Source organism: Candida theae (assembly GCF_024610275.1).
Source record: "Candida theae strain CBS 12239 chromosome Unknown scaffold58, whole genome shotgun sequence".
NCBI classification, from domain to species: domain Eukaryota; kingdom Fungi; phylum Ascomycota; class Pichiomycetes; order Serinales; family Debaryomycetaceae; genus Lodderomyces; species Lodderomyces theae.
Genome location: NW_026261422.1, coordinates 1 through 27,620, shown reverse-complemented (window position 1 = coordinate 27,620; position 27,620 = coordinate 1). Strand labels below are relative to the sequence as shown.

Sequence of the window (27,620 nt, the reverse complement as noted above, 5' to 3'; positions counted from 1 at the left end):
TTGTTGTTGACGTGTGTGACGCGTATGACGTATCTATCTATGTACATATATACAAATGTTTGGGTATGTTTGTATGGGGTGTATGTTGTTTACAATATTGTTTGTGGAGGTCTAGACCTGTCTTTTGGATCGATCTATTTTTTATTTTCTTTGTTTTCTTTGTTTTCTTTTTTTCCTTTTTTTTTTTTTTATTTTTCTTATTCTGCTTATTTGTTTATGATTGAGTGTGCTGGATTATTTTTATTTGTTTCAACCACGCTAACTTTTCCAAAACTTAGAGAAGGCTAGAGAGTATTGTTACTATTGGTGGAGAGTAACTTTGTTAAGATTTACAATGGCGNTTCCAAAACTTAGAGAAGGTTAGAGAGTATTGTTACTATTGGTGGAGAGTAACTTTGTTAAGATTTACAATGGCGGAATCCGAGTTAGGGTTTAGATTTGCAAGAGTATTTTGTTTGCGTTTGTAGTGATGTTTGATGAACACGTTGTGCCAAAAATATGTGTAAATATGTCATGATGTCATGATGTCATGAAGTATTCTCCTTTCTCTTTCTTTCTCTCTCTTTAAGCTGGTTGTCAAAAATAAGAAATAAGAAATAAAAAAATAACATATATATAATTACTGCATACAGTTAATTGTGATAATAATAATCATTAGCCCATTTAGTGTTTAGTTAACTTAACTATTACTAACTGAATAACTGATAGTAACTGAATGACTCTCTCTCTTGAATAAAGTGAAAGTAAAGTAAAGTAAAAATAAAAAATAAAAAATAAAAAATTAAAAATTAAAAATTCAACTTAATTTTCTTTCAAAAACTTTTTTCTGACAAACTTTAAATCCTTTCATACCATCTAACGTATACACCACATATCATTATCATTATCATTTTCTTCTTCTTCTTCTTCTTCATTAACCAAGGATCAACAGAGATAATATACACCTTACTTTCAAAAACAAATAGTTCTTCTTTCCATACACACAGCAAGAGAGACCAATACCAATACACTGCTCAGACCCACCTTTTTCACAAGAACCAAAATAAATAAATTACAGTAAATATTCAGCTGACACATACTCACCACACTAACCCACTTCAGTCGTAAATAACTAGACTACACATACGCATACACACACACATACGCACACACACTTGCAGCTACAACACATTCACATATTATGGCAACAACTGCATCTGTTTCGAGTCCGAACGGATTCAATCATACAAACAACACCAATAATAGTGGTGTTCACGGTACCGAAAATGGATCTAGTCATTGCATAAGGGCATCATCATCTCAATCACCACTTGCAACGCCCACAGCTACACCACCACCGCATCCATCTACTAATCCACAACTGCCACAGTCACAACAAAGTAATAATCACGGTCTACAGCGACAGCTCCTGCAACTGCAACTGCAACTTCAACTGTCCAGCCAAAACTCAACTCCTAAATTTTCTCACACCAAAAGTCCCATGACCTTGCCATCGCTTCCTCGTGCACTGCCACAACTCAACGAAAATTCCAACACAAAGGAAAACGCCAGCACTCCAAGGACTTTATATATACAACCTCAACAATCTAACTCATTACCGTTAAACAACAACCAGTTCACTCCCGGTACTTCATTCAACAACAACAACAAAAGTAACCACATCTATTTACAGCCAAATAGTCCACATCGTTCAAGCCCTGTTAGTAATACCATCTCCACCCCTAGATCAGGCTCATTGCTGGGTCCGTCAACCCCTTCTTTCAAGTTAAACTCACCCTCTCCAACTACATCCACATTTGCCACCAGTTTTCCACCCACAATTTCCGAACAATCAGCAGCCAACTTGACTCTTCAGGACTACGACTTCATTTTCGATGTTCGTCCATTCAATTTGTTTTGCAAAAGCAGAATCACCAAAGCCACCAACTTGTGTCTACCAACAACTTTATTGAAGCGTAATTCGAAAAGCTTGACTGACTTGATTAATATGGTGGACTTGTCATCGGAAATGAAAGACATATTCATACAACATTTACAGACTGAGGATGTGCATGAATCTAGGAAACTTTCGATTTTGATTTATGATCAATGCTCGTCCCATGAGGCAATCACTTTCCCCTTGTATCAGACGATTTCCAAATTTGAAAAATATCATGAGAAATTCAACATTTATTATCTCAATGGTGGATTTGCTGGTGTGTTGACTCAGAACAATGGTGTTGTTGACATTGGTCCACTTAGGTCAGATGGCGAAAGTGGTGCTGCTTCAAATGGACATCGTAAAACCAAAAGTTTATCAGGATTTACATTACCATCAGCAACAAATTTCAAAACTAAATTTGTCCAATCTATCAAAAAGAATAACGACTATGACGTGAAGAAGGGGTCCGATCCAAATAAAGAGTTTTTCAGTGATTTGTCCAGTAACGGATCGGCTAACTTCACAAGTGGTGACAACAACTCCAGAGCTGACCCATCTTACAAGTACAAGTTGAGGGATATCCCCAGTGACTTGGCACTTCCCAAGTGGCTACAATTTATGAGACAAGGTTCGAATGAGGAAAGTGTACAGTACATGATTTCAAAATTTGAGAAGGTTGAAGAAATCGAAAAGAGTCGATTGAATAAAATGGCGTCAAATTTCAAGTCGCCTCACACCTCCAACATACAGGGCCAAGACAAGATATTTTCTCCTTGTTGTCCCGATTGTTCAACGATTGATTTTCAATTGCCACAAGGGATTGAGTTTGGCTACAAGAATAGGTTCAATAATGTGTGGCCGTATGAACATTCAAGAGTAAAGTTGGGTCAAGTGAAGAAAGAACCTGAAACAGTAGATGAAAAAGACAAAATTGGACAGAATGGTGTGGAAAAGCAGAACTTTGATGACAATCAGTATAGCCAATACCACCCCCACCACCCTCACCACCATCATGATCATCATCATCATCATCATCGGCCCATCCCACAAGATGACTATTTCAATGGAAACTACATCAACACAAGCAAATTAATCAGTAACAATCTCACCTACATTGCCACCCAAAACCCCTTGTCGTCAACAATTGACGATTTTTGGTCCACTATTGAGTTGGAAGACGTTCAAGTTATTATCAACTTGGAAGCCAAGCCGATCGAATATTTCAACCACCCAAGCATCAAATCCATTGAAGTTGTTGATACCCCATACCCTGACTTCAAACTTCGTTTAATCAATAATCGAATTTATCACTTCCACTACTTATCCTGGCCAGATTTTGGAGTTCCGCATTCGTTCCAGTCGATTTTAAACATGATCAAGTACAAGAATCAACTAACTTTGGGTAAGCAGTTGAACAACAAGCTTTTGGTTCATTGTACTGCTGGATGTGGAAGAACTGGAGTGTTTATTACTTTAGATTCATTGATTCAAGCATGGAAGAATCTGAGGACCAAGGTTATGGACCTGGATATCGACTTGGTTTACAAATTGGTTCAACATCAAAGAAGACAGAGGGTCGGCATGGTTCAAAACTTGGACCAATTTATTATCATTTATGAAATTTTCATTGAGTATTTAATTAACAATCAATAAGCAGAGACAGAGAGAGAGAGAGACAGAGAGAGAGTCAAAAAAATAGACAAGTAATAATATACATTTAGAGAATGAGTTTCGTTGTACAGGTAGATTTGCCTGCCTTTCTTGTAAGCATTATAAATCTATATAGATAAAAGTGCATTCACTATGAGGTATATTATGGAAATCCACGCTGGTATCATAACGACACTCCCATTGGAAACGCTGCTAGCACTCGGTTCAGCACTCGTTCCATTGACGGATGTAGAAGCAGATGTGTTTATCGATTCTAGCGCACTTGTCCTCATGGCAGGTGGGTCCCCACCAGCAAATGTCTTTGCGATATTTTCACCAGCCATATCGGCAGGTTGGTACATTTTCTCCTGTATTACATGGTATACTTCAGCTTGGCCATATAGCGGAGCAACAATAGCAGATGTGATTGATGCGATTAGCAATGTGAGTATGGCGATTCTTGAAGATGGTCTCATTTGATGTAGTCTTTGTATTAAATAATGAAAGTGAAAACTCTCAAATAGCCAATCTTGAGAAAACTTTGTTGTGGTATTTATACATCATCCTCTCCTAGTTAACAAACGGTGTACTCCTTTAGTGTCGCTAACTTCCACTGGTTAGCCCCCTTCATTTGTTTGTTTGTTTGTATGTTTGTTTGTTTGTATGTTTGAGTGTATGACACACAACTGTCGGTGTTTTGTTATTGTTTTTTTTCATGACTAAATCACATTAACTCCGTATCCACATTGGGTGCGAAATACGAGAAAGCCAAAAAAAAAAAGGAAAGGAAAAAGAATAGAGTTAAAAGCCGTTCAATGCATGTAATATGATCGGGAATCGCCACGAAAGGGGAAACCCCGACCCAAACTGCAATGTGTGCTCAGAAGTGACACACGTGTGGAACTAATGACAGTCCGTTGGGAGTCAACTTATTCATGTAGAGTAATCTACAATAGTACATTAAAGAATTTGTGTGTTATTCAAAGCAGACTATAACAAGAGACAAGCCAAGTAACAAGCAGCTAACGGTACGACAACCACTGGCGCATCTCCTTTGGAGGTTGAACTTGACGGCAAATTAGTCGACATAGTAGTGGTAGATGTGGAATTGAGTGACCCAGTGCTGGATGGACCATTCAAAGGTGTCACATTCGAGTAAGGATCAAATCCAATCGTTCTAGCAGCAGGCTCATTCGGGTACCCGCCTTGCATTTCAGCATTGATGACTGACTGGTGGGAGAATTTGACGAAAAGTGCGAAAATTGTAATTGGCAACATAATTGATCTAGTTAGTTAGTACTTCAAACGGAGGGCAAGAGATGCTATGAAGGTGCGATCCCGAGCCTAATTTATAGCCATGCGAGTAACGTCAAACTGAAAATCGCATTGGACGAAGTGGTACCCTTAGCTCCATTCGCATTATCGTACTTCGTGCCCAATTCGTTAGTAACGGTGTTTTTTTGTTTTTTTGTATTTTTTTTCTTCCATTCTGGCAAAAAAAAGTCACGACACGGCTTTAACAAATGTGTTGCAAGAATTAAATTTAGGGTGCGGAATTGGCTACACACAAAACGCGGAATTCAACTCCCAAAATGGGAGTACTTATTTCCGTGAATGCCGGCGAAAACTTTTTTTGCCTGAATATTCAGCTAGTGGTGACTAGTCTTTCTTTCTTTTTTTTTTTGAAAGTCCGTGTGACTCCAGTCTCGGCATACCAGTTGCATCGGGGTTTGAATTGTCGGTATGAATCAACTAATCTATTCTGTAATCTGCCATCTGGTGCCTGTCAGTGTTTTCCGCCAAAGTTCTAACCACAGTGTGTGTACTTCAAATTCCTCTTTTGCAATCAAAATCTAGCGAGCATCCTCGTCCAAGAATGAATCTTGCCATTTCGGCTAATACACACTAGATTGTAGTAGATTGAAAAGTGCCCCGGCTTTAATCAAACATACAAGCTTTGTATGCAATCTGGTTTTGTTATATCTATGCTTGATTTGTTTCTTTCTTTGGCCCTTGACTGAAATTTCTGGCCAACCCATTTCATCTTGTAAAACAGTCGTATCCACCAAAGTGTATATTCCTTGTGAGTGTGGTATTGCCAATTTAGTGTGATGAGAGTAGAGCTGGCGATACACGTGTCGTTTTCATTCTTGACAAACTTGATTAATGTCGATACCAATGGATGCTAGTACCGGTTTTATGCTTGAGCAAAGCCATGAGTAGACCTAGTTTCCGATTTCATACCAGTCGCAAGACCTATTCTGGTTACTGATATCCCATTTTCTGCATTTACTCCCTTTGCATATCGTGACACGTGTAACAAACCCCCTTTCAGAAATAAATAAAATTAAGTATGAGAGAAGCGAACAGAGAAAAAAAAAAAAAAAAAAAAAAAAAAAAAAAAAAAAAAAAAATTTTTTTTTTTTTTTTTTTTTTTTTTTCACTTTCCTACCCACCCGACACTTTTTCATTTTCTGTCAGTTTGCATATTCAGACACACAACTTGTAGTACCAACATNTTTTCATCGTATTTTGACGTTTGAAACTGCACTTGTACCTGCATTGGGTTGCAATTATAGCTAACTATCAGGGACATACACACATATCATATTGCAGAGATGCCAGAATCGATACCAATGAATGAGATATCAGAGTCCCCTCAAGTATATGATGACTCTGAACAACAACAACCCAAATATCAGCCTCGGGACGACGTCATCACAACAGAACCCAAAGGTATGGATGAGAAAGACCCATTCAAACTACAGCTGGAGTACCCTTCAGGAACTGCAAATCCTGAGAATTTGAATCGCCAAAAGACCAATGCATCAATGTCGTCGTCAACATCTTCCTCGAGTTCTGGCTCCGATTTCTCTGGGCATAGCGGGTACCACCGAGAACACAACGAATGTACTGAGTTCTGCATCGAGTTCTTTACTTGCTTTGGAGTTGTGGATTGTTGTCCTAAGAATGGTGAGGGATGTGTTACATCCTGTGCAACTTGGCTCGGAAATCTCATATTCTCTTGCTGCAAGTGCTAAATTTAGACTTTTATAAAATTCATGAAGCTGGCATGATACCCAAAAGGATGGTTTATAGACGTGTGCAAATACATTCACATTTTTACTTGTTGTTGTAGTGATTGGGATGGCGTGGCAACTCAAGTTTGTGTAAACATAACCGATGTCAATGCTATTATTTGAAACCGGGTAGCTATTGCGGTGTATGTGACAACAATGTGATTGCATTTAAGATGTGTGTCTATGTGTGTGTGAATTAAGAAATCAGCATAGTAACCACACCTGATATTTGGTGGCAGAAAAAAAAAAAAAGAGGAATTCTTGCAACCAAAATGCAACTTAAAATTTCAACCACCGGAGGGAGTAGTAGCTATAGTGGGCTCTCTGAAATGCAAGTAAAGAAGGCCCATACATCCCAAAGGTCAGTCACTGCACCTAATATACCCAGGAGAAGTCATACGCCACTCACAAATGAAAAAGGTAAAACAAAGTTGGTCAAAGTCAATCCATATAAAATTGCACGGGCAGCTTCCTTCAATGTCTTTATGGAGTACGGAACAGCTTCTGCTAGTGCTGCTCTAGGTCTGGATTCTATTGGTGAGGGCCCTCGAAATAAGTCTTTTGGAACTACTCCTATTGATCAGCCCCAACCAAAAGAGAAGAACAACCCTTCTGGATGTGATGGCAACCCAGTTCATGCTCCTACTACTGCTACTAACCAAAGTCATGCCAACTTTTCCAATATCTACGGATCATATACAGAGGAAATAGAGCCTTCGTTTACACCAGAGGGTGAACTCCAGGAGACCAAGCAGATCCAATCCACACAACACAAAGTTCGAGAATCTCAGTCAGCTAAACTACCGGCAATTGAGAAATATTTGCCACGAAAAGAGGTTGGATATGAAGCAAAAAATAGCAGTGAAGTGAAGCAAGTTGAAGTTCTCGAGCTTGGTACAGACGCAAATCAGCCCCGAGTCCTGAAAATTGCAACCGAGCCTACATTGGAGAAAAAAAAGAGGGGAGGTTATGCGGGAGGTTACGCGGGAGCTATTAATTGTGATAGCGATAAGTCAAGTGTATCGTTATTCAATACTGATTCTGAGTTTGTTCCTAATTTCCATTTTGATCAAAGCGACAAGCAAGTTGAAAAGCGTGATGCTACAGTAATTTACACCAAGAAATCTGACACTGCACCCACGAATGGACAAATTCAAGGAAACGAGCTTGTTTATCACTCGAGTGCAAATTCTCCTTTCTCAGATAGTACAAATAGGACAGGAACTGGTGTAAAGTCAAAATTTGGAAGCGATTTGATTAGTCTAAACAAGGTCGGTCAAGATGATATTGAAAGTGCGCCTTCTTCGGATAAGAGGTTGTCTGTTTTGAAAAACTTTGATACATCTCTTACTAGTGGTGATCTTGCCAACGAGAAGGAGACTAAGCAGAAAACATCCCCAAGCAAAAATTTCAAGAGCACCACATTCTCTTGGTGGAAAGCAGGGATAGTTATATCTGTGGCTGTGTTTATCGGTGCCGTTTTAGTGGGACTTGTCATTGCCCTTCTTATTCTATCTCTTGGAACTCAGGACTCCGTTAATCATTATTTTAATGACGGAAAAAACACCCACCATTTGAGGGAGTTGGTTACCAAGTACTTACTGCAAGAGGATTCTTTTGATGTCCTAACAAATTCTGTTGATGGACTAAGTCTCGAGGTTAAAAGTGACAACGAGGTAACCGATTTGATGAAAGGTGTCACGAACGTCATGTTTCATGGCATTGCCTATTCCCCCAATAATGCCATGGAGCCATATTGTGGGTTCAGTAAACGGGATGCCATGTTGGACTTGGCAAAATTATCGACTGTGACAACACGTATCAGAACATATGGAATGCAATGCGACCAAGCTGAGTTGATATTAGAGGCGATTGAGCGTATGGATCTAAACATGACCGTTGCGATGGGTGTCTGGATCGGCAAGAATGACACAATCAATCGGCAACAGATGGATTTAATGAAGAAAGTTGTTACCAGGCTTCCAGATCCTGCCAGGTACATCAACTCGATATTCATTGGAAACGAAGTGCTATTTAGGAAGGATAAGTCTAAGACGGAGTTGATTAACTATATTCAAGATGCAAAGAGGTTTTTACAGGTTATGAAGATCAACGATATTCCTGTTGGTACATCAGAGATAGGTTCCCTTATTGATTCGGACTTGCTAAAAAACTGTGATGTAGTTGGTGCAAATATACAACCCTTTTTTGGAGGTGTACCTGTTGAAGATGCCACTCATTGGGTTTTGCGTTTCCTTGATCTTCAAATATTACCCTACAATGAAAACATTGGCACCCCCATCGTTATCACAGAGGTTGGATGGCCAAGCGGGGGCGGTCGCTACCGTTATGCACAAGCAGGATTGGTAAGTTTGAAAGTCTTCCTTAGTTGTTTTCTATGCACAATGAGAGAGTTGCCAGTTGAGTATTACTTCTTTGAAGCATATGATGAGCCTTGGAAAGAAGTATTTTGGACACCCGGACAAAAATGGGAGACTCAGTGGGGAATCTTCAACGCTGACCGACTGAATAAATTCACACTACAGAATATAGGTTGTATATAAGGCTAATCAAGCAAGGTTTAAGTAATACGTGATGGTGGACTATGCAGGTTGACTTTTATTCCTCTGTGTTGTTTTTAACAAACATGCCACCTTCTTCTAGTGCTCCAACTTTACATAGATATTTTGCCGTGTCAGAATAAATTCAAAATATCCGTAGCCTTAACGACATCAACATCCACTGGGTAACAAAAAATTTAGGAACAAATGGATGCAAAAAAAAACTTACACATCAATATAAATTGCAATAACTTTACGTAAGTAAATCACAGAGCCCCGATATAACAACAGTATACTTTTACTAACTTGATGTGTCTTTTAACGTCCGTTTGGCTGCATTGATAACTATCCAATTTCCAGCATTTCAAGTTGATGAAAAAGCTTCTAAAAATTGGCTTAATCAACAATCCCAATAAATTCTTCTGAAGAAAAGAGCACTTTGGCTCAGTTGGCAACTTGTCCGAGTGGTTAAGGAGAAAGACTTGAATTAACTCAAGGTATCTTTTGGGCTCTGCCCGCGTAGGTTCGAGTCCTGCAGTTGTCGTTAAATTTTTTTTATTTTTTCTTTATTCCTTTTTTGCAGCTCCACGCTCAATCTTTTCTTTTTCACACACAGAGGAAGCCTACTAAATCTACAAAGTGCAATATTATATATCGTTAATCATAAAATGTTACTCAAGTTTGTCTCACTACACTATTGTCTCCCTTCTTCTTCCTCACGCAAATCTTTCAACCGATTATCAATAATCGCATCAACATCTTCTTCAGAGTCCGTTGAGTTTCTTTTCTTCCTAAGCCCAAAAGTTTTAGAAAGTGACCAGCTTCTGCCTTCTCTTGTTTTGATCCTGACTCTTTTCCCACTAGGTAGAATCTCATAGCCGTCAGCATCAACTAAATCGTATGGTTGGTTATCATGAGAGTAGAGTCCAACACCGTCACCATTTGCAGGGAGTTCGTGATCCATTGGATTAGTTCCCGCTCTTTTTCTGCTGAGTGCTGATTGATTATTTGAACCATTGTCGTCTTCGTTGTCCGGTAATTCAATGGGTTTTCTCGCACTAAAGTCCACATTGATGCCAATATTTTTCAATATCTTGAAAAGCAGAGTCTTTGTGGTCGATGGATCACGAGGGAAAGTCCATCCTTGAAACAACTCTTTGTATGAAGATTGTTCAAACAATTTTCTCCACTTCATATCCTTCTCATACACCTGAAAGATTTGATCATCACTAGGATTGAACATAAAGGTGAACACCTTGATCAAAATATCAAAGAACAATGGCACCATCACAATGAGTAGCAACGCCGCCCACCAGCTTTGATCCAAACCCCACGTGATAAGTCCATAGGATACATAAAAGATGGTGGATGCCTTCAGTCTATAGAGGAACATAATCAAAACGTTCCATACAGCAAATCCGCCAACTGAAATGATAAATGATGCAAATGCGAGCCACTGTCTATTTTGCATCTCAATCAAAGTACATTTGGCATTGATGATAATCACCAAAGCCGCAAATACTAAAGAGCCCAACGCAAACGTAGTGTTGTCTCTCAAACTTGTGAACCCCCAAATGTACAATGCCAAAAATTCCACCCCAACACTTTGAAGCGTCGCTAAAATCATCCAAGAAAGAAACACCCGAAGATTGAATGCTTGGTACAAGCGTCCCTTTGCGTAAAGCTCAGGTACAGCAATCAACGTGGACGGTTTCAAATCTTTGTCAAACATTCCAATACAGAGCACAGGCAATGAAGTGAACAAGGTATTAAACATGGAAAGCGACCAACTCTCATACATAGATGACCCAGAAAATAGCGTGTTGCGTTGATATATGCACTGAGTCAAGTAGAATAAAAGCTCCTTGTAAAACGTGCACAATACAAACTTCGAAGTCCTGACATAATTGTACCGCCCATTAACCAACAAAAGCTTGATCAAAAACCGAAATTGGGCAATGGCATAATCAGCAGATCTAGCCGCCTGCAAGCCTTCTTTTCCAGTTATTCCAACACCAATATCTGCACTTTGGATCATTGCAATGTCATTAGCCCCATCTCCAATTGCCAAAGTGACCGCTTTTTTTCTCAATGACCGAACAGAGCTGACCATATTTGCTTTCTGACTCGGCGAAGCTCTGCAACATATTGTTGAATCTACCTCCACACAAAGCTCAAAAAACTGAGACAGTAACTGAGAGTCGTTTTCAATCTCGCCCAATGTACCACCATCGATGACTAGCACACTGTGGGCAATACCTCCACCTTGTATATCTCTCAATAGCGACGCTATCTTATCTGAAACCGCATGCTTTCCCTCGTCGATAGACAAGATCGTCACTGTGGAATAGTCTTTAATGAGACGACACGAGTACCCAATGTTGATAGCAGTTTCTCGCTTGTCTCCTGTTAGCATCCACAATTTGATACCTGCTCTTCGAAGTTTTACAATTGCTTCACTAACTCCATCTTGAAGTTTGTCTTCTATTGCAGTAGCACCCAACAATTCCAAGTCAAATTCAATCTTGCCCCCAACATCCTCAACCAACTGGGCTCGGTCCTTTAAAGAGGTTTTGGCTTCAGCGTACTCATTATGCCATTCCTCAAAATCTTGTTCAGTCAACCACTTGAAGGAGTAAAGCAACGTACGCAACCCTTCGATTGAAAATTCCTCCACATGCTCCAATGTTTTTTCAATGACAAATTCATCATTGAGTACAAGTTTGTCATTAGGAATGGATTGGTGAGTTTCAAGCAATTTTGACAGCGGTTCTTCATTGACGACTGCAGCGTTTTCATCATCATCATCATCACCATCATCATCATCTACGCTATACTTTTGGGCTTGTTGAAGATGCAAGGACATTCTCGCTTGATTCGCAATACTAGCAACCTCTTCATCCTGTTCTTCTTCAAGCCCCATCAATGCGTTGTCAATAGTATTCATCCTTCGCTCACTCAAATTCAAACTTTGTCGCAAAGAAAACCCGGATTTTCTTGATTCAAAATCTTGTGAAAACCTTGATTGCAATACCGCGTCTGCTTCCTGCATTTTTCTCTCTGTTGATTGCGTGGAGATCTCCTTTGCTTTTTCCTTTGCAAGTGTAGAGTTCTTCAAATGCTCCAAAATGACATTATCTGCCCCTTTACAAACGAGTGCAATACGACCATCTGGGAACTTCACCACTACCGACATTCTCTTTCTTGCTGACGAAAACTCAATGACATCCAAAACCTGATATTCCTCTACAACAGGGTCACTATCAAAACCTTCGGGATAGGTTCTAATTTGCAATTTTTCAGATTGGCGGTCAAAGATCACGTACCCCAAATCCCTGGCGGCTTGGACCAAGGCTATTTCATCAGGAGATGTTGCTTGATATGTGAGTGTTGCATCATCATCATCCGCATCATGCGAAATATCCTCCAATGACGAGTAAGACTCACTAACTTTAAATTTCTTATGATTCTTCTTGACAGGAGAACATGTATTGCACAATGCTAGCGATAATAAGAAAAATTTCGCCTTGCGAGAAAATATGGTCTGAGGATGCAATTGCAAATGCCTGATTAGTTGCAACGTATTCAATGTGTCTTGAACTTTATGTGGCTGCGCTGTTGATACCCACGTCTTTGCGCTTAATCCTGACTGCCTGATATCCGTACTTTCACGTGCAATTGACGTGGTGCTAAACCTATTTGTGTTATTAGCGCCATTGGTAACGTTCAGGACTGGCTGTCTTGGAAGATGCACGCTTTGTCTCTGTACCAAGTTGACAACCTCTTGCTCTCCCGGATTTTCGCGCTCGTTAAGCATAAGATCAAGATCATGTAGCCAACTCACACCACACACACTTAGCTTTCTAAATATCATCTTGTTGTCTGTAAGAGTGCCTGTTTTGTCGCTGAAGATATAAGATACTTGACCCAATTCCTCCAAAATGGTTGCGGTTTTTGCATCTGCTGGCGTATTTGTTTTCGGATCATACATATCAATATCGAATTGTAAGAAACACAATTGCATCACCTTTATAATCTCCATCGTGACGTAAAGCGATAACGGAATCAAAGTGTTGTACATGATGATAAATCCCATTAATGTGGCAGCTACCCCGGCATCTTGTTGGTAGAGGTACCATGCTTTGTCTTTGTTCTGGCTGTACTTGAGACGCTGTGCCATAGTTGAAAATGCAGACAACATCACCACAACGAAAACCATAAAGACAACAATATAGTTTATATTTTTTTGCAACTTTGGTGCTTTAGTTCTTGGGTTTTTGATATTATTCATTCGGATTTTAGTCTCCTCACCGGTAAACACAACCATTCCCAAAACAGACTCAGTGTTCCTCAAGACACTACCACGATACACCACATTGTCTGGACCCAAAGGATATACCTGCTCATTCATGTAAAAAGACGCCTCAAAGTTGTACAAATCAATATTTGGGTCTTCAGTGGTGACCAAAGTGTGAAGATTCTTCAACCCAGGTGCAGTGCGTGCCCTTTTCGAAAGTTCAGGGTGTGGGAATTTCGACTTCATATTCGTTTCTCCATCTAAAGCCATAGTCTCAACAAAGGCTTCTTGTAAATCATCCCCGCTTGTCGCAATCAAGATTACATCTGCTGGAAACCATTCGTTCTGGTTAATTTTCACGATATCGCCAACCTTGACATTCTTCCATTTTGTGGGTACTTCCTTCAAGTTGTATCGTTGCATTGCGTCTATGTTGGCAAACAGAAGAGTTTCAGCATTAATCGACTCTTCCAAATCAGATAATGAGGAATTTGCTGATGCATTAGGCAAGGCTGAAGAACTAGTAACGCGGCCAGATGCCACTGGTATCGTTTCAGTCAAAATGGTGTTGATAGAATGGGTGTCAAAACTACTCAACTCCTCATCTTCTCTAATCACAGTCGTGAGTTTACTGTTTTCCTCCTTGTCATGGCCGTGTCTTTTCCAATCATCAAAGGCCTCTCTTGCCATCGATATGGACATGAAAATACACAATGGGATGATGGTCGTGTAGTGACCAGTTGTTGACCATCCAGGTATCATTTGCATAATAGCAACCACCATGAAATAACAATTTGCAATCTTTGAAAACTGTGCTCGAAGTTGTTTGGGAAGAAAGGAGTATATCGTGTACTTTGAAGAGGTAACGACATTGTTGACGTAGGGATCATTGGTTCTTTCATCGATGTATGCTTTTGATTTGGGAGAATAGTATTCATCTTGATAAAAATCATTTACTCCGCTTGGGTTCACCGAAAGAGGGATGATTCTTCCTGACTCGGTTGACTGAGAAACTTTAGCACCCCAGATCTTATTCCGCAATTTTCTTAGTCGTCTCCAAAACCTATTCTGTGATGTGCTGTGCAATCGCTGCCTCTTTGATAAAAATGACGAGGCACTGATACTTGATTGTTTGCTTTCTAAAGTTAAATGGGTTGTTGATTTTGTCAAGTGAGATTCCAAGACGTTGTATGGCTCGTATTTATTTGCAGAAGACGATGAAGACTCGTAAGTGGGTAGTGGATCCGATTTTTCAATATTGATTTGTGGAGGTGAAGTGTGTACCACTCCCCGATTGGAGATTGGTTGAAGCTCAATATTGTTCAGAGGAGTAGATGCGGATTCGGATGCAGATTCGGATGCAGATGCAGATGCAGACGCAGATGCAGATGTAGCTGCTTGTTGACCACCACTCTCGGGCAAAGAGTTTTCTTGTTGAATATTAAATGCCTTGTTAAACAACTGTGATCTCAAAGACAAACCACGTTTTCGCCTCGTTCGTACTGGATTAGGCACAGCTAGAGTGTTGTTGCTGGACGAGTTACTTGTTGGAGGGGGAACAGGTATCGATGGTTGATCTGAGCTAGCCAGTACTTCCTGCGGATGGCCAGATACTGGTGAAGGCATATAAGTGTCGTTGGCACGAGGTTCCTCGATATTGCTCAGCCTTGAGCTGGAACTTTCCTCTGTCATCTTTAGTTGATACTCAGTTGCACTGATTAGCTAACTACTAGGTGACGAGTACGCGGTGATGATAATAGCTAATATGACTCCAAGTAACACACTGGCAGTGGTTGAGTGTGGATGTGTTGTGCTTGCCAGTGTAGTGTGTATATGTATTGTATTGGATATATATATTTTTTTTTTTTGTTTTCTTTTTGTTATTTACTAAAAATAAAAAGAATTAACTTTTGAGAGAGAGTAAAACTAACGAGGTGAAGAGTGAAAGAGTAACAATAGGACTTACGATAGTAATGTTTGAGAGCATAGGCACAACTGCTGTTTACAAAGTATACTCTTCTAACTCTACTCAAGGGCTACCACAACATGCTCTAAACAGTAAGAAAGAAGTACTTTTGCCTATTTGCAACTTTAGACTGGTTGTGTTGTGTATTAAACTTTTTAGATGAAGACATAATATACATGCAATGACTATCTCTATCTAACAAGCTAAGCCCACCCCACTCATCATACTTCTTTTTGTGCTTTAATTGACATCACGTGCCGACGTACATTAAATGCATTTCCTTTACACTTCACAATCAGTAAACAACTGTATACGCTGTAGTGGCATAACTCACCACCGATGTCGTTCAGTTTTTTTTATCTTACAAGTAGAATGTCAACTGGCTCAATTCAAAACTTGGCTATATATTAAAAACTGGGTGAAAATCTGATATTTTTTTTTTTTTTTTTAATCTCGGGAAAAAGGTGAAACGTGCTTTAGAACTGAATTTTTTTTTTTTTTCTTAAACTTTTCCTTCCTTCAAAGTTTATTTCTGCTTACTTTGGAAGATACCAGACATTTTCCTTACAAGTGCTGTTTCCAAGAGAATCAATTGGTCTGTAGGTTCCTGTCAAAACACTTCCTTGTAAATTGTAATAGTACCAAATTTCACTGATTGAGTTATTCAAGCAACCAACGTAAACAGAACCACCATGGGCCCTTTGTAAAGCAGCTTCAACATCACTCAACTTGTATTGTCTGGCCACAGTGGGAACAATTCCCGCACTTGACAAAAACTGGAATGTGTCAAGCTGGCTCCAGATTTCCACAGTCTTTTCGTAAAAATTGACAGCGTTTTCAAATTGCAGATAGTTTCCAGTGAAACATGATGGCAGCAAGGTGTTCATACAAGTACCGTGTTTGTTGTATTCATGCTCCCATAGAGCGGCACTAGCTTGGTCTTCAACATTAGACTTGAGTGTGTTGATCCAGTACTTTTTCATAATTTTCAACAACTCAGGTTTGTTGAACTCTTCACCAATGAGGTAGGAGAGATTGTCCCTGTCGTTGCTGACTTCCCAATCTGGTTGGCAGTACTGGTTATAGGACCCATTACAAAGATCATTCCACAAACCGTGAATGGTGAATGTAGTTTTGAGATCATCATCGAATGCCTCAATCTTGCTTCTAACGTCTGCCTCAATCACATCCTGAGTTGAACCATTAATTGCCAATTCCAACAAAGTGGTGTTGAAATCCCAGAATTGAGACTGCAACAAAATACCAAAATCTTCGAAACAGCACAGGTCTTCTGCTGGAATTGCAGAGGTATTATGACAAGACCAAGAATCTGGTGTATATGCAATAAAGCTGGTACAGTCTTTGACAGGATACTGATTTCCCAAGGATGAAGAGTCACCAGAGGTTCTTTGACCGTGGAAGAACTTTCCAAAGTATGGTGCGGAGTATGGAGTAGCAACAACAGTCTGGAAACCAAGAGCAAAAGCAATTGACGACACTAGCATTGTTTGTTGGTGGTGTTGGTGGTGGTGGCAGCAGCAGTGGTAGTAGTAGATTGTAGTGTTGACAAGGAATCTCGAGCCCCTTTTATATTAGACTTTTCGTGCCGTACCAAAGCTGCATTCTTTTGCTCTCACAAAAGATTGCTAAAGGCCATTAGTGAATTACGAGCAAACCAATTGAAATTCCTATTGTTGGAGGACAATAAGAAGGTGCCACATGGGGACCATCGGCTAAATCGCATTTGTTTTGGTTTTCCAATTCAAAATGGAATTGTAATTATGACACAATACCGGTATTGATCTTTTCTTGTGTTGAAAAGTTTCATCATTATCTAGCCAGTGAAAGCCTTGAATGGAATTTTTCATTACGGATTAGGGTCATGAATTCGAGCACTCAGTTCATGACCGAGCACAGCTTTGACACCGCATACACACACGGCACACACGGCACACACACACATTTGCTCTACAATAAGTAGCCTTTTTTTCACATCAGTTACAACTGCTCAGTCCCCCACTTCTCAGAATAATTTCTGGCCACGTGCACGATTGCACTAAACCACAATAAAACCTTAAAACGCAATATAATCTATCGAAAACTTGGTTTTGTGCGGTTTTACGTTTCTCAAATTCATTCCGCTGTTATTCTCGGCATGTAGGTGCTGTAAAGATATCCAAGACTTCTTGCGGCCTCCCTCCCTCCCCCCTTCCTGAATCAACAGCTGCATCTGCCGAGCTCGCGGAATAATTCCTGGCAAAATCGAAAAAGCTTGTAGTTTACCTCTTGTGAATGCTTGGGTCTCGAAGTTGTCAATAATTCTGCAAAGAGACTGGTCTTACACTAAATTCAACTATTGAAATTTCATTACTATGTCGTTAGGCACTAAAATTACAACATCTAGAGTGCTCCAATTTCCACCCTGCCATCTAGGCCAACCAGAACCAAAACCTTTGCAAGAAATTCTTGGGCACACGTGGTTCATAATTCTGTTCTTCCTCTTCAACTAAATCCAAATTTGTCACCAAGTCAATTTCTTGAATAGGTACCAACCAGCGTGTAGTTCCGTTTTTCCAATAGTCGTAAATACGATGTGCAGCATACAAACCAACGACAATGGGTAAGGTGACATATGCAGCGACGAAATCAGCCCCGTTGAAATCAAAAAACACTGCGTATCCGTTGGTGATGGTAATGATTGCCATCATGAAGATGACATAGTAGGCACCATAAGGCAACAATTTAGACTTGTATGGCACTCTATCGCTAAGGCCATGGAAAGCAATTGCTTTTCTCCAACGAAGATAAGTAAATCCCAAAGCTAACCAAGCCAAGAACCCCGAAATGGTGGAGATGTTTGTAAGCCAGTTAAACACATTTGCTGAGGAAGAAGAAACATTCAAGTAGGCCAAGAATCCAAAGATTGATGATATGGCAACAGCATAGTATGGAACTCCAAATCGGTTGACTGTAGTAAAAATTCGGGGAGCTTTGCCTCTTTGTGCCATGGAGAAGATTGCTCTTGAAGCCGAATATAAGAATGAGTTCCCAGCCGATGCCGCCGACGTTAGAATGACAGCATTGATAACATGGTTCAAACCTTTTATACCAGCATTCTTTATAGCAACCGTGAATGCACTACCCGAAGCATCAGAAGCACCACCAAACAATTGCTTATCATTTGAGCTGACAATGACACTAATACTCAAAGTACCCAAAGCGTAAAAGAAGATCAAACGCCAGATGAAACGACGCGATGCTTTGGCTCCATTATATCTAGGTGCCACAGTTTCACCCATTGTTGTGGATACCAATTCAGGCGAAGTAATATAGGAGAACCCCGATTTGATAATTGCTGTCCACAACCCCAAGAATCTTCCAGTTGCGCCACCAGTAAGATGTTCTTTGAAAGGTGAATGTTTCCAATACCTGAACCCCAATCGATCATGGTTTGGACCACCACCAAAAAACAACACAATACTCAAGATGATCAACCCCACCAAAGCAATAATCTTTATCGATGCAAACCAAAATTCAGCTTCACCAAAGAATTTGACCGAAGTCATATTCATAAATATGATAACTGCCAACAAGATGGTGATCCATACAGCTGTACTTACCGACTTTGTCCAATACTCAATCACAACAGCAGCAGCAGTGACTTCGGCACCAACCAACACACTGAATGCATACCAATAGTTCCAACCAAATGCAAATCCAAATGAAGGAGACAAGCAATCGTTAATGAATGCCAATGGACCATTACCAGGCACCGGCAAGAATATTGTCATTTCTGCCAACATCTGCATGACAAAGTAAACCACTGACGACATAATAACATACGAGAGGAAAAGTGACGCTGGTCCGCAAGTGACCAATGCTGTACTAGACCCAACAAACAACCCAGTACCAATAGCACCACCAATGGCAATCAATTGAGCATGCCTGGACTTTAAACCTCTTTCTAGAGTTTCTGGTTCAAATGTGTGGGCGCTTGCTTCGGAGTTGGAACGCGATAATACTTTACCCGTCTTTTCATCAACTTCAACCACTTGTGAATTGGAAATCACTATGTTTAAAGATGCTGATGATCCACGATAAATCTTCTTTCGTGTAACGCCAATCTTTTCCAAGTTGTCCTTGATACCCATAGCTTAAGTAATTGTAGTAGAAGTGACTGACCGCAGTATGGTTTTGTTGAACTTGATATTTCGAAAAGAAGAAAAAAAAAAATAAAAACCAAAATAAAAGAAGAGGCAATATTCGGTATCTTTATATATAAACCAAAAGAAGGAAGAGCTATGCTTAGAGATAAAGAGAAAAAATGCTTACAAAAAGAAAGAAAACAATACATTGTTAAACTCCCTTCTCGCTCTCTCGCACACTGTAGCTTTGTTACTGTTGTTGTTCTGTGTACTCTATGATATGCAGTAAGTTTTTTTGGTTTATGGATTATGGATTATTGGTATCTCTTCTCGAGTGTTGAGTTAATCTTTTTAGGTTTGTGGCTTATCATGAAGCACTCTCTCTCTTTCACTCTAAAATACAATGGACAGAAGAAAAAAGAAAAAAGAAATTAATATTCTCTGTTATCTATCAATTAATCACATAACTAAAGAGAGAGCAGCGAATTTGATGACAGATAGGCATTTAGGTCAAAGCTATTAAACATCACGAACTAAAAAACATTCTTCAGCTGTTAAATAGGTTGAATAAACTTACAGTTTTCAGTATAAACAAGCGAGTCATTGCTAAAATAAGAAATGGCTAGTCAGGCACCGATCCAACTAAGGGTGGTAGTGACCCCACATTTATTTTCTTGTCTTTCTTTTCCTTTTCCAGTTTCCTTTTTTTTTTCAATTTTTTAGTTCAGTTGTTAATTGTATTTCGTATATGGGGGGGGGGTATTCACCGTATGATTATTTTTATTTTTTTTTTTAAAAGTGTACGCCTTGGGCAGAGAGAGACACCAATAAAATGCTTTGTATACAAAAGATTGAAAAAGTGAGAACAGACGCATGTACGCTAATAGATGCTGCGTTGCTCACTTTGGTGGCAAAATACATTCTTATCAAACGTCCTACTTTCTTGTAATGGAGAGAGGATAATTCATAAGTTCGCTTAATTTCAACTGATTCAGTATAAGAGGGCAACAAGCGAGATGAGTGATTCCTTTTCTCCAAACATGTAGCGTCTGGGACCAGCTCTTCTCCCCTGACAAGTCTCCACCACGGGAGACAATGATAAGGATATAGACTTGAACGATTTATCCCATACTACAACCAGCTCATGTTATGTTTAGGGAACAGTAGCACCAATCCTCGTTAATGATCGTAGTTTGAGTACGGCGTTTTGCAAAAACTCCGACGGCGTAAAGTAAAACTGAATGTTACACAAGACCAAAAACAAAAACAAAAACAAAAGACAAAAAAAAGAAAAAAAGAAATCTATTAGTCTCTTTCTCCTCCCCCACCTTCCCAATCCGGTAATTAATTTAAGGCGTCTTTGCATTTGTCTCGTGACCTCGCTATAATTATCCGTACCAATTTTTGCAAGCCTCGCTAAACTTTACTACTAGTTCATAATATCTTCTTGGGGGGGGGAAGATTCTGTCAGAACGGGAATAGAGCACTTAAAATGGATATAACAGTGCGGCTGACGTTTATGATGTGAGAGAGGGCCCTGAAAATGTTACCCTGCGTAAGACCTACGAGTACCAATTTTGTAACACGCACACACACACACACACACACACACACACATGCAATTTTAAGTATTTTGATGAAAACGCCGTCTGTTGGAAGTACCTCAAAAAAACTGTCGCCGCAACTCGTAGCATAGACAAAATAATGGAGAAAGAATACGAACCCCCCCACTTTTCAGGATCCTAGGAGGTTGATTACGCCAGAAATGGAGGATGTTTGTCCTGCTTCACGATACGCTGATTCCTAATCAACATTCTCAGCCAGTTCAAGTATGAAATTTCTTACTGGTACAATTACTACTCCCCCGAATACAAAGGGCAGCAATGATATAGAGGGGGTCGATACTTAGGCACGGGCTACTAGTTTTCTTTGAAATAATTGCGATATTTGCTTCTTCATAGAGCCTCAACTTTATGATAAAGGCAAAGTGGATGCACCAAGAGAGATTGGGAAGAATTTGGTAGCAGTGCCAGTATCGTCTTTGATGCGCATCACTTTTTTTTTTTTTTTTTTTTTCTCCACCCATTCTGCTGATTGATTTTACAACCAAACCTTGGCAACTGAATCTTTACCACGAGAGTCATGAGTGCGGCATCGTTGATCAGCAAATATGTTAGCCACGATAAGCAACTGGAAATAATTGATAGCCTCTCCAGAAAACTATCTGACGACAAAGACGATGTCGATGTCTTGGTGGAACTTTTGCATAATGTCGAGATCAATGATCAAACACTTGAAACCATAACATCTTACTGTTATCAACACTTGTTAGACGGTGAATATATTGATTCGATATCAAAGTTGATTAGTGCATTGCCTAAATTGGAAACCCAAGTCCTAGATCAAGTGACAGACATCACAAAACAGTACATCGATAAGCACAAGGCAGATTTTGGATCTACATACTATCAACTATTCAACATACATGTGGACAGCAAAGACGAATTTGAAGTTGCAGATACCGAATTGAATGCGTTGTTTGCACTAATGAGCCAAATTTTTCAAAAACAGTCTCAAACTTCAGTTCTTCAATTGGATCACTTGCTTTTACTTTTGTTGGGAAGTGCTGAGAAATTCGTGTCCAATGAAGCATCCAACTTGTTGAGATGGAGAATAAAAGTGTTGCTGAATGGTTCAAGTGAATTTGATCTAATCTGGAGGGTGATATTTACTCTTGAGTCGTCAGAGTCATCATTTCAGCAGTCATCGGCATTTACTCTATGGTTGAGATATCTCAATAGCAGCAAGGACTTGCAAAAGAACACAAAGTATCAGACTCTTTTACAAGCAAATCAGTATTGGTCCGTACTTCAACGTGGCTTAACCAGTACGATACATGAACAGAGAAAGTTTTCGGTATCGATATTGCAATTGTCAATCAAATCAATCAATAGCCAACTAGATAATGCTTTCATTATGTGGGATTTGAACAAAACAAATGCTTATTTAAATGAATGGGCGAGATATGTCACACTTTACGAAATCTTGGCAATTGATACTTCCCTCCATCAAGCTGAAGCCGGGTTCACCGACATCGCTGGACTAATCTCACCCGATTCTTTGATTAAACCATCTTGGGGCTGGTGCTTACTTTCTACGGGGTTTACTGCAACGATTGATTCAGTTAGGAAGCTCACCACTAGGTTGTTGTTGTCTATACCCTTGCATAATTTGTATCTCATCAAAGATGCATTGCCAATTTTGGAGAAGTCATTTTTGCCCAACTTAATGATTGCTGCTAATATGAATGTGAAAGTAGTCAATGGGAAGGTTGAGTGCCCATTTGCCTATCAGTTGAAGGACTTGATCACTAACATGGTTAAGAACTTGAAGCAGGAGAATGAATTTCAAGCTGTGGCTTTATCAATCTTGCGTGTTTGTGCAGAGTTTAAACACAATTTTGCCCCCACAAGGATTTTGATCATGCACGGTTTGGTTGATGGGTTACAAGAGAGAAAGGTTTTACAATATGGTGTACACGACCTGCCATTGTTGGAACTATTTGAAATCAAATCAGAAGGCACATTGCTTGAAACTTATAGTCAGACATCAAACTTGCGTTTGTTGCTTAATTTCAGGCCCAACTTGAACAATTTTATGATGGCTTTGAAAAAATTTACCAAATTTAATGGATTTAGCTTATTGCATGATAATCTAAGCCAATTTGAGCGTTATGTGAGTGAAATTGAAGGATTGGAGGAATTTCTTGAACAAAGTGACGACATTGACGCTAAAGTCCTATTACTCGATATTTCAAATCAAACATTTTTCTTGTCACGGACGGAACCAATTTTGTTGGCTAAGTTATTAGAGTCTGGATTCAAAAAAGCGACATTGAAATCAATTGCAGAAGAGTTGCAAGTGTTGGTAAATTCGGATGAGATAGCGATCTTGGAAAGTCTTTCGAATGCTGACTACGCCGAGTTCAACTTTGCAGTTCCCAGCGACGACAAGATACTTCAACTATGGTCTCAAATTGAATCGGACTTACAATCTCAAGATTTGTCAATCTTGAACAACGTACACATCAAAATGAAACTTTTCAACAATCTTTATCGTAACTCTACCTTCCAGTTTGAAGATGAAAATATTCTAGTTGAACTCAAGAGAAATTTGCTAACCAATACCGATGAGTTGACTAAAGTGGATAAATTTTTCTACAAAATAAAGGATAGAATTGATGGGGAATACTACAAATCATTAGAGATCAGCTTTCAAAAAAATCCGACATATTTCCCGTCTGCGTTCAAAACATTCGACTCCACGTCTTCGAGTTACACTGGAAACTACGCCATGGTTAACTTGATTCAAGACTATCTTGACACTGCATCACATGTACAGCTTCCAACTGAAATTGTCGATTTCCTATCAGAGTTGTGGTTTGGTGTTGTTGAATCTGGAAGGTTACATTTGAGTCAACGAGATTTACAGCTTGCCATAATCAAAGCATCATTGCATCCTCTAGTTATTTGTCACAAGGAGGAAGCATCCAAATTGAGGGCATTTTGCTTGTCAGTATTGGAACATTCTGCTACCAGACGTAGCTTGCTTCCTACCCTCACTCAAGCTTTGGTGCGTGCTCAACTAACCAACCAAGAGCAATTTGAAAAAGTAGAGTGGTTACCGGAGATTTTGGTCAGTGGGTTTTTGGTGTACCAGCAAAAGACATCGTATTTCAAAGTTGTTGATGTTATGGCAGATATTTTTGACAAACAAGTAGCGCACAGTGATGATTCCGATATCTATCAAGCTGCTTATGGTCCACAAGAAGTTCGCTCAAGGGTTAATTTGATGGCTATATTCAACTCGATTCAATCAAGAGAATTTGCACAAAGTATCTACAGCTACATCGTTGAGAATGAAAGCAAGTATTCCCTTTTCAATCCAGTTCGGACAACTGACAGTTTTGAAGAATGGAATAGATTACAGCTTTACACTATTTTGACTTCCCTTGTTGATAAATTGGTGATTGACTTTGATCTCGTTCTTGAGCGTATATCGACGGAACCAAGCCCATTGGTAAGAATGTACATTGAGTGGATCCTTGCCTACAATCTGCTTTACGACGATGAGTTAACCAACAAGATTTTCCAAGAGTTAACGACAAACATGAGCAATTTGAAACCTGCAGTAGCTACGTCATACTTGCGAATCTTGTTTTTAATGATTTGCAAACTAAACCCATCAAAGGAAGCGGAAACCTTGACCGAGTTTATAAACATTGTTGTTCCTGGAGCAACCTCACTGAAGAAACTTATTCGTCACTTTTCCTTGTCGTTGGTAGTTTCGATCCAAAACGAAATCACCAAAAAGGATTTACCTATAGATGCCAACGTAAGGAGCATAATTGCCAACTTATACCACTCGGCAACAACTTCGGATTCATTTGGTCAATTTAGAAGTGGAGATGCTTTACTTTGGGATATAGTCGAGGACTTGACTTTGGTGGCATTGGCAGGAGGAATTGTTTTGCGCCTAACCGATCGCGATGACATTGACTTTATTAGTGAAGCTCAATTTAGCAACAATCTATCTCAAGCACAAACAGGCCACTTGAGACATCCTATAGGGCACGATGAAAAGGACATTTGGGCCAAACAACAACTTAATAAAAAGAAGCCAATCGTTACTCCAATTGATTCAGTAGTGCAGTCACGACTTTTGCAGACAAAGAGTGGGGCATGGAATGCAGTAATGGATACCGAGGATGCATCCAACACCGGTAAGGACCTCATCAGAAGCGACTTGATTGTGGTTGCTTCACTTGTTGATAAGCCACCCAACTTGGGAGGTATATGTCGTTTGAGCGATGTATTAGGGGCAGGATTATTGACCATTCATGATATGGCAATAAGCAAACACCCACAATTTAAGAATGTTGCAGTCACTGCTGATCAATGGATGCCAATGGTTGAAGTGACGCCAGATAATGTTCGCGACTATTTGCTAGAGAAAAAGAGGGAAGGGTACACATTGATTGGATTAGAACAAACTGATCAATCGGTGGAATTAAACAATGAATTGAAGTTTCCAAAAAAGTCGTTGATATTGCTAGGTAGAGAAAGGGAAGGTATACCGGGAGACTTGCTAGCCGAGCTCGACATCTGCGTTGAAATCAAGCAAGTTGGAATAGTACGATCAATGAATATTCAAACGGCAACTGCTGTAATAGTTCATGCATATTCTACTCAACATTGTTAGTGGTTAATGAACATGCAAATATTTATATCTATAGACACCTTCTTTAGAAAATAGACAAATTACTTTCGCCAACCTCCTGTTCAACCAATGCATCCAAAGCTTTAACAATGGCTGGACAATATTGATTACACAAGGCGATCGATTTCACCAATACTAGTTTATTCAATCCGGTGAAATTGGAATTGTTTGAATTCAAAGCAAAGTTTCCATTGGTTATAGGAGTTATGACTTTGTCATTGTAGAAGCTAACCACCAACCCGTTTTCCAAGACCTGTTCTTCCTCAACTGATGGGTCAAACATCAAGTTCTTACCTACAACTCCAAGAGTTACAAATATAGGGGGCTTGAAAGCTTGGCCAAGTTTCTTATCCACCATTATTTCTTCGATAGTTCTGGAATCGTCCCAATCATCGGAAAATGTGGGATATTCAGCAACCTGTAAGTCATTTGGATCACTGACCAACAATGGTAATCTTGTCGTTTTCAAGGCCAAGTAAGTTGTCAAGCTCATCAAACTCAATGGATAGGACAGATGGCTGATGATGACGCAATCAATAAATAACCTAAACGCATACCTTGTCGTCAATTGTAGTACCAAGTGAGGGAAATTTTGATGTAATAGATTTGTCAATTGAAATTTCAAATTGGAAATGTAATTGGAATCATCTCGATACCCAGCAATGTCAACATCAACATCAATCAAATTGAGCAGGGCAACATCCTCAAAGGCGTTTAGCTCAGTGGGCACAACTTTGGCCTTGACACTGATTATACATTCACTACCTTCCAGCAACCGAATTCTTGCTGACCCATTAGATCCCGGTAAAAATGACGTAGTAGCTTCAAGAGGTCTATATTGATGCGCGGACCGCGAGTCTGGTCTTATTACTGGCGACTGACTCAATGAGTCGTGTAGATATTGTTTTTCTGCTGGAGATAGTAGCATTAGGGAGAAATATTCGTAGTTGTAGGTTTGCTTAGAGATGAGGTTTTTCCAACACTTTGTATATGTGTATATATTTTTTTTTTTTTTTTAGTCCTTAAGCGATGCGTAAAGACTATTGTAAAGCAGGATCTTTCGCAGACAATGTTGCAGCCGTTATAACGAATACGTCTTTATCAAGGAAATCATGCCGCAAGCAATAACCTACAGCAGAGGATGAGCGATCCCTTCGTATAACATCCTCGTTGAGATTGACAAGAAATGGAGAAACAGATGGAGTCAACTGCAAGAACCACGAGGCAACTCATCCGAGGACATGGACTTCTACGCCTTGGTGATGCTTTCGTATCCATCAGGGGTGCTACATTTGGGTCACCTACAAGTATACACAGTCAGTGATGTCGTCGCTAGATATGAAATTGACAGGTGCAATGCCATTTTTCCAATGGGTTCGGATGTTTTTGGTTTGCAGGAGGAAAGTGCTGGAAATAGATCTCGACTTTATGGAGGACTAAGCCAGACAGTCTTGACTTGATAAACTTTCTGGCTGATTTTGGTTGAGATAGCGAAATCAATATACGTTCACTTGCAGACGCAAACAATTATTCTCGTGTTGTATGAAAAGGGCCACACCTTCCCGGCGACAGAGTTCGATATGAGCATTGAAGCTTGAGCAATGGAATGCATCAGAAGGGACTGTATTTTACTTTCCACCATCTCGCTTCACTTTCCAGTGCCATGTACAGAACTGAAGAAACTTTCTTCGACTGTCTTTTTCCATGCTTATTACTAGAGA

General features: G+C 39.7%; 8 protein-coding genes across 8 annotated transcripts; 3 read left to right on the top strand and 5 right to left on the bottom strand. All coding sequences in view use genetic code 12, as the record gives it.

The window, feature by feature from the left end:
• Positions 1–1,180: 1,180 nt before the first annotated feature.
• On the top strand, positions 1,181–3,574 carry PTP2 (tyrosine protein phosphatase; the record flags this gene model as incomplete). The annotated part of the gene is made up of 1 exon (XM_051751356.1): positions 1,181–3,574. The coding sequence occupies one exon, from the start codon at positions 1,181–1,183 to the stop codon at positions 3,572–3,574; it is 2,394 nt and encodes a 797-aa protein (XP_051609404.1).
• A 125-nt stretch (positions 3,575–3,699) lies between these two features.
• KGF57_002080 (uncharacterized protein) lies at positions 3,700–4,047 on the bottom strand (the record flags this gene model as incomplete). Its single annotated transcript, XM_051751355.1, has 1 exon — positions 3,700–4,047. The coding sequence occupies one exon, from the start codon at positions 4,045–4,047 to the stop codon at positions 3,700–3,702; it is 348 nt and encodes a 115-aa protein (XP_051609403.1).
• A 514-nt stretch (positions 4,048–4,561) lies between these two features.
• On the bottom strand, positions 4,562–4,849 carry KGF57_002079 (uncharacterized protein; the record flags this gene model as incomplete). Its single annotated transcript, XM_051751354.1, has 1 exon — positions 4,562–4,849. The coding sequence occupies one exon, from the start codon at positions 4,847–4,849 to the stop codon at positions 4,562–4,564; it is 288 nt and encodes a 95-aa protein (XP_051609402.1).
• Positions 4,850–6,189: 1,340 nt separating this feature from the next.
• Positions 6,190–9,215, top strand: KGF57_002078 (uncharacterized protein; the record flags this gene model as incomplete). The annotated part of the gene is made up of 2 exons (XM_051751353.1): positions 6,190–6,481; positions 7,018–9,215. 2 exons carry the CDS (start codon positions 6,190–6,192, stop codon positions 9,213–9,215), a joined length of 2,490 nt encoding a protein of 829 aa, XP_051609401.1.
• A 691-nt stretch (positions 9,216–9,906) lies between these two features.
• KGF57_002077 (aminophospholipid-translocating P4-type ATPase) lies at positions 9,907–16,980 on the bottom strand (the record flags this gene model as incomplete). The annotated part of the gene is made up of 2 exons (XM_051751351.1): positions 9,907–15,175; positions 16,016–16,980. The coding sequence occupies 2 exons, from the start codon at positions 16,978–16,980 to the stop codon at positions 9,907–9,909; spliced, it is 6,234 nt and encodes a 2,077-aa protein (XP_051609400.1).
• A 924-nt stretch (positions 16,981–17,904) lies between these two features.
• Positions 17,905–19,626, bottom strand: KGF57_002076 (uncharacterized protein; the record flags this gene model as incomplete). The annotated part of the gene is made up of 1 exon (XM_051751350.1): positions 17,905–19,626. The coding sequence occupies one exon, from the start codon at positions 19,624–19,626 to the stop codon at positions 17,905–17,907; it is 1,722 nt and encodes a 573-aa protein (XP_051609399.1).
• A 2,136-nt stretch (positions 19,627–21,762) lies between these two features.
• KGF57_002075 (tRNA (guanosine(18)-2'-O)-methyltransferase) lies at positions 21,763–25,881 on the top strand (the record flags this gene model as incomplete). The annotated part of the gene is made up of 1 exon (XM_051751349.1): positions 21,763–25,881. The coding sequence occupies one exon, from the start codon at positions 21,763–21,765 to the stop codon at positions 25,879–25,881; it is 4,119 nt and encodes a 1,372-aa protein (XP_051609398.1).
• Positions 25,882–25,924: 43 nt separating this feature from the next.
• On the bottom strand, positions 25,925–26,827 carry RRP42 (exosome non-catalytic core subunit; the record flags this gene model as incomplete). The annotated part of the gene is made up of 1 exon (XM_051751348.1): positions 25,925–26,827. The coding sequence occupies one exon, from the start codon at positions 26,825–26,827 to the stop codon at positions 25,925–25,927; it is 903 nt and encodes a 300-aa protein (XP_051609397.1).
• Between the last annotated feature and the right edge of the window lie 793 nt (positions 26,828–27,620).